The sequence below is a fragment of the Oncorhynchus tshawytscha genome, unplaced genomic scaffold, assembly GCF_018296145.1.
Source record: "Oncorhynchus tshawytscha isolate Ot180627B unplaced genomic scaffold, Otsh_v2.0 Un_scaffold_7493_pilon_pilon, whole genome shotgun sequence".
NCBI classification, from domain to species: Eukaryota; Metazoa; Chordata; class Actinopteri; order Salmoniformes; family Salmonidae; genus Oncorhynchus; species Oncorhynchus tshawytscha.
Window position 1 is genome coordinate 46,491 of NW_024609403.1, and position 6,012 is coordinate 52,502.

Genomic DNA, 6,012 nt, shown 5'->3' on the forward strand with positions numbered 1-6,012 from the left:
TGAACAGAACACCCTGAGGGGTGAAGGGCTGAACAGAACACCCTGAGGGGTGAAGGGCTGAACAGAACACCCTGAGGGGTGAACGGCTGAACAGAACACCCTGAGGGGTGAACAGAACACCCTGAGGGGTGAAGGGCTGAACAGAACACCCTGAGGGGTGAACAGAACACCCTGAGGGGTGAAGGGCTGAACAGAACACCCTGAGGGGTGAACAGAACACCCTGAGGGGTGAAGGGCTGAACGGAACACCCTGAGGGATGAAGGGTTAAACCAGAACACCCTGAGGGGTGAAGGGTTAAACCAGAACACCCTGAGGGGTGAAGGGTTAAACCAGAACACCCTGAGGGGTGAAGGGTTAAACCAGAACACCCTGAGGGGTGAAGGGTTAAACCAGAACACCCTGAGGGGTGAAGGGTTAAACCAGAACACCCTGAGGGGTGAAGGGTTAAACCAGAACACCCTGAGGGGTGAAGGGTTAAACCAGAACACCCTGAGGGGTGAAGGGTTTTGGGAGATAGTGAAGCAGCATTCAAGATGTACGGAGGTTATTCAGCTGTTCTGGAGGTTGAATCCAAATGTATCACTGCCCCAGTTCACTGTCTTTCCACCTCAAATGGAACACCTGTGGAAGACAAAGGGAAAATGTTGGAATGGTTGTGTAGTGGATGAAATGACTCCAGCTCAGGGAGATAAAGTAATGGAATGACTCCTGCTCAGGGAGATAAAGTAATGGAATGACTCCTGCTTAGGGAGATAAAGTAATGGAATGACTCCTGCTCAGGGAGATAAAGTAATGAATGACTCCTGCTCAGGGAGATAAAGTAATGGAATGACTCGTGCTCAGGGAGATAAAGTAATGAATGACTCCTGCTTAGGGAGATAAAGTAATGGAATGACTCCTGCTCAGGGAGATAAAGTAATGAATGACTCCTGCTTAGGGAGATAAAGTAATGAATGACTCCTGCTCAGGGAGATAAAGTAATGAATGACTCCTGCTCAGGGAGATAAAGTAATGAATGACTCCTGCTTAGGGAGATAAAGTAATGGAATGACTCCTGCTCAGGGAGATGAAGTAATGAATGACTCCTGCTTAGGGAGATAAAGTATTAAAGTAATGAATGACTCCTGCTTAGGGAGATAAAGTAATGAATGACTCCTGCTCAGGGAGATAAAGTAATGGAATGACTCGTGCTCAGGGAGATAAAGTAATGAATGACTCCTGCTCAGGGAGATAAAGTAATGAATGACTCCTGCTTAGGGAGATAAAGTAATGAATGACTCCTGCTCAGGGAGATAAAGTAATGAATGACTCCTGCTTAGGGAGATAAAGTAATGGAATGACTCCTGCTCAGGGAGATAAAGTAATGAATGACTCCTGCTCAGGGAGATAAAGTAATGGAATGACTCCTGCTCAGGGAGATAAAGTAATGGAATGACTCCTGCTCAGGGAGATAAAGTAATGAATGACTCCTGCTTAGGGAGATAAAGTAATAACTCCTGCTCAGGGAGATAAAGTAATGAATGACTCCTGCTCAGGGAGATAAAGTAATAACTCCTGCTCAGGGAGATAAAGTAATGAATGACTCCTGCTCAGGAAGATAAAGTATTACAGTAATGAATAACTCCTGCTTAGGGAGATAAAGTAATGAATGACTCCTGCTCAGGGAGATAAAGTAATAACTCCTGCTCAGGGAGATAAAGTAATGGAATGACTCCTGCTCAGGGAGATAAAGTATTACAGTAATGAATGACTCCTGCTCAGGGAGATAAAGTAATGGAATGACTCCTGCTCAGGGAGATAAAGTAATGAATGACTCCTGCTCAGGGAGATAAAGTAATGGAATGACTCCTGCTCAGGGAGATAAAGTAATGAATGACTCCTGCTCAGGGAGATAAAGTAATGAATGACTCCTGCTCAGGGAGATAAAGTATTACAGTAATGAATGACTCCTGCTCAGGGAGATAAAGTAATAACTCCTGCTCAGGGAGATAAAGTAATGAATGACTCCTGCTCAGGGAGATAAAGTAATGAATGACTCCTGCTCAGGGAGATAAAGTAATGAATGACTCCTGCTCAGGGAGATAAAGTAATGAATGACTCCTGCTCAGGAAGATAAAGTATTACAGTAATGAATAACTCCTGCTTAGGGAGATAAAGTAATGAATGACTCCTGCTCAGGGAGATAAAGTAATAACTCCTGCTCAGGGAGATAAAGTAATGGAGTTGTACCTTACTTTGGGTGTGAATGCAAAACTACACAGTGCCAGCCATCAATGTCTGGTTTTCAATAGAATAGAAATACATTTACCCTTTTGCAGTTGACCAATCAACAGACTAGTGCTGTAAGAAAATATGCATTTAGGTTAAATAGATATTTATTTCCATATATTTCCTCATACAAACATTCACTTCCAAAAAAAAAAAAAAAAAAGTTAAAAACCCATGAAATCAATAATAGACTCAATTCAAGTGCAGCCAGAAACATCCCAAATGGCACCCTGTATAGTAGTGCACTACATTTGACAAGGGACCATAGGCCTCTGGCCAAAAGTAGTGCACTATATAGGGAGCCATTTGGGACACACAGAGTTGTGGTTGTGAATACAATAACCAGTCAGGTCAGAAAGGGAATCATAAAGTCACAGTAGGGAATCCGGAAAGTGAAATGTCAAATGGGTCACATGTTCTGCTCCCTCTCTATTGGTCTAAAACACCAGGGGTTGTCCAGGAGCATGTTCTGCTCCCTCTCCATTGGTCTAAAACACCAGGGGTTGTCCAGGAGCATGTTCTGCTCCCTGTTCATTGGTCTAAAACCCCAGGGGTTGTCCAGGAGCATGTTCTGCTCCCTCTCTATTGGTCTAAAACACCAGGGGTTGTCCAGGAGCATGTTCTGCTCCCTCTCTATTGGTCTAAAACACCAGGGGTTGTCCAGGAGCATGTTCTGCTCCCTCTCTATTGGTCTAAAACACCAGGGGTGGTCCAGGAGCATGTTCTGCTCCCTCTCCATTGGTCTAAAACACCAGGGGTTGTCCAGGAGCATATTCTGCTCCCTCTCCATTGGTCTAAAACACCAGGGTTGTCCAGGAGCACGTTGTGAAACAACCAGATATGAAAGGCTATAGGAAAGGCTTTGCTCCTCTTCAGAGCGGTAGAAAACAACAGTGACCAGTCCATATGGGACGACTTGAAGCTACACTGAACAAAAATATAAATGTGTAAAAGTGTTGTTCCCATGATTCATGAGCTGGAATAAAAAGAGACAAGAAATGTTCCATATACACATTTTTTTGGCATAAATTTGTTTACATCCCTGTTAAGGAACATTTCTCCTTTGCCAAGATAATCTGTTCACCTGACAGGTGATGCATATCAAGAAGCTGATTAAACAGAATGATAATTACACAGGTGCACCTTGTGCTGGGAGACAATAAAAAGGCCACACACACAAAAAATAAAGTGCCGTTTTGTCACACAACACAATGTCTCAAGTTGAGGGAGTGTACACTTGTCCTGCTGACTGCAGGAATGTCCACCAGAGCTGTTATCAGAGAACTGAATTTTGATTTCTCTAACATAACCCACATCCAACGTGGTTTGTAGAGAATTTGGCAGTATGTCCAACCAACCTCAAAAAACCCACCGACCACGTGTATGGCGCCGTGTGGGCGAGCGGTTTACTGACGTCAACGGTGTGAACAGAGTGCCCCGTGGTGGCGGTGGGGTTATGGTATGGGGCAGGTATAAGCTACGGACACAACGAACACAATTGCATTTTAAATCGAGGGAAATTTGGAATGTCCAGAGATACCGAGACGAGATCCTGAGGCTCATTTAAAAAATGTATCTGTGACCAACAGATGCATATTTGTTTACATCCGATAGTGAACATTAGACCCTAAATCCATATAGTAGGGCCTAATCAATTTATTTCAATCAACTGTTTTCCTTATATGAACCATAACTCAGTAAATTCCTTAATTGTAGCATGTTGAGTTTATATTTTTGTTCAGTATAGACAGGAATGTTTGTGGGTTTCAAGGTGTCCTTATCTCAAGGTAGAAACTGTTGGTAAATTAAATGCACTTCATTGGTTGGGTTGATACTTCATCTCAAACCAATATGAATGCTTTGGTATGCATAAAAAGGCGCACGGCATTGCGCCAAAAAACAAAATAGGATTTCCAACGGTGTTCTAGTCACGTGGGCTCCTGTATCCTAAAGCTGAACGCTGCCCAAGTCCTCCACTGGACATTACCATTCGTTTCTCTTGGGGTCTTTCAGTTTACACTCTGATGAAAGTCGTCCTTAATTTCCGCATCGGTTGCGTTGAGATGGTTAGCTAACTCTTGCGTCACCGCATCTCTGCCTATCTGATCGTTTCTCCTCTTCTCCATGATCAAGTCGTCAAAACTCTGAAATTCAAGGACATGACTTTTCTTTTCAGAAAACAACATTTTCAACCTGTAGGGCTGCTTTCCGATACGGATCTCTCCTCCTATTTTAAATTCCCTCTTCCCGAACCTGCACCACGCAGCAAAGCACTCAGAGTTCCTCCAGTACAGCTCTCGGTCTCTCGTTCCTACTTGCTGCACCGCGTTCTGCACCACCACCTCCGGAGGCAGAGCGCGGAATTTATACAGCCCGTTAACTATCCTGCCTCGCTTTCCCTGACTGGCATCTGTCAGGAAATTATTCTTGATTTCAGCCCGGTGCAGGTGAACGACCTGAAAGTCGCCCACATACACAACCCAGTGAGGGTACTGGCCCGTAGCCACGAACTCCACCAAATCCCCCGGTGTGCACTTGTTTAAAAGATTCTCAGTCGAATACGTGCTCATATCAGAGAGTTTGAGATTTTTCTCGTACACAGATTCGTCACGGTAGTATACAACACACTCCAGCTCGTTGCAGTTATCGTATTGTTTCTCTTCCTCGTTCTGATCCTTGTCCGGTCCGTCAACACGTTCCTCTTGTTCGTCGTCGTCCGCGGAGAAGATATAGGACACTCCGATCCGGGGCCCCAGCTCATCCTCCGTGTCAAACCCGTTCGGATCCGCGGTCGGAACATTGTCATAAGTCAGATGTGTCAGTTTCTCAACCTGGTTACCCATGCCACTTCCAGGTGGGTGGTAACAACAACAAAAATAAATGACACGTTTCCACCTGTTCCAGGGGCGGAGATGGTGAGGTCGGTGCTTTAGGTAGGAAACGTAATTCGATCCGGGTGGGACTTATTTCAAGGTGTGGGACGGTTCCAATCCATCATCAAATGCTTCCGGTCAAAAATACAATACCGGGATGATGTCCAAAAATATTCTGGATATCAGCCTAGTGAAAAAGAGAGAGGCATGTTTGAGTTTTTAAAATGTCCAAGGCGGTGATATTTGACATTGTCCCGTTAAACTCTTTGAGAGCAGTAGGTCAACATTTCAAACAGGTGTATGCACCTGTTTAAACCGGTTAGCAGGCATTTTGTATCAAGAAAAGAAACGGCGTTTTTACTCACCCCCAAGGTCTTGTAGATATTGAAAGTACATCACCGACGAGCCATTCGTTATTATCATCCACAGGAAACGACATATAACTGTCTACAGCTTGGTTTTCGGTCTCCTTTCTCAGAAGACTCCGGCTATACGCGGTCGACTCCACCGTGGTTTCTGTGTGAACTGAAACTACCGGCTTGTTGCAGCGAGCCTCACCACCGCTTTATTACGACGGTGTGTCTCTTAAAGAGACAGCGCACATTTATTACGTCCAACAAGTGATAACCACTAGACCACGTCCCTTAACTCGTGCATTACTTCCTATTTGTTTTCCTTCTCCTTATCGTGGGGCAAAACCGACGTGGCGTTTGGTTTATGCCATATGTTCACCAGATGCACATGCGGTTTGCCATATCTGTTTTTTGTTGTGTTTTTTTTACCGGATGTCCTAGCCTGCATTTTTTTTTGTACTTGATGCACACGTGCCTCGCAATGCTGCCGAACGGTTTGAAGCGTGGAGAAGATCAT

The 6,012-nt window shown here is 44.6% G+C and overlaps 1 protein-coding gene across 1 annotated transcript; it reads right to left on the reverse strand.

Moving 5' to 3' along the window:
• Positions 1-4,276: 4,276 nt before the first annotated feature.
• Positions 4,277-5,695, reverse strand: LOC112235826 (protein LRATD2). Its single transcript, XM_024404356.2, has 2 exons — positions 5,508-5,695; positions 4,277-5,329 (listed from the first exon to the last, which is right to left on the reverse strand). Exon 2 carries the CDS (start codon positions 5,110-5,112, stop codon positions 4,279-4,281), a length of 834 nt encoding a protein of 277 aa, XP_024260124.1. The 5' UTR covers positions 5,113-5,329; positions 5,508-5,695; the 3' UTR covers positions 4,277-4,278.
• Between the last annotated feature and the right edge of the window lie 317 nt (positions 5,696-6,012).

Bases quoted from the DNA above. Each gene is read 5' to 3' on its own strand.
- LOC112235826 (XM_024404356.2), bottom strand. From the start codon at position 5,112: ATGGGTAACCAGGTTGAGAAACTGACACATCTGACTTATGACAATGTT.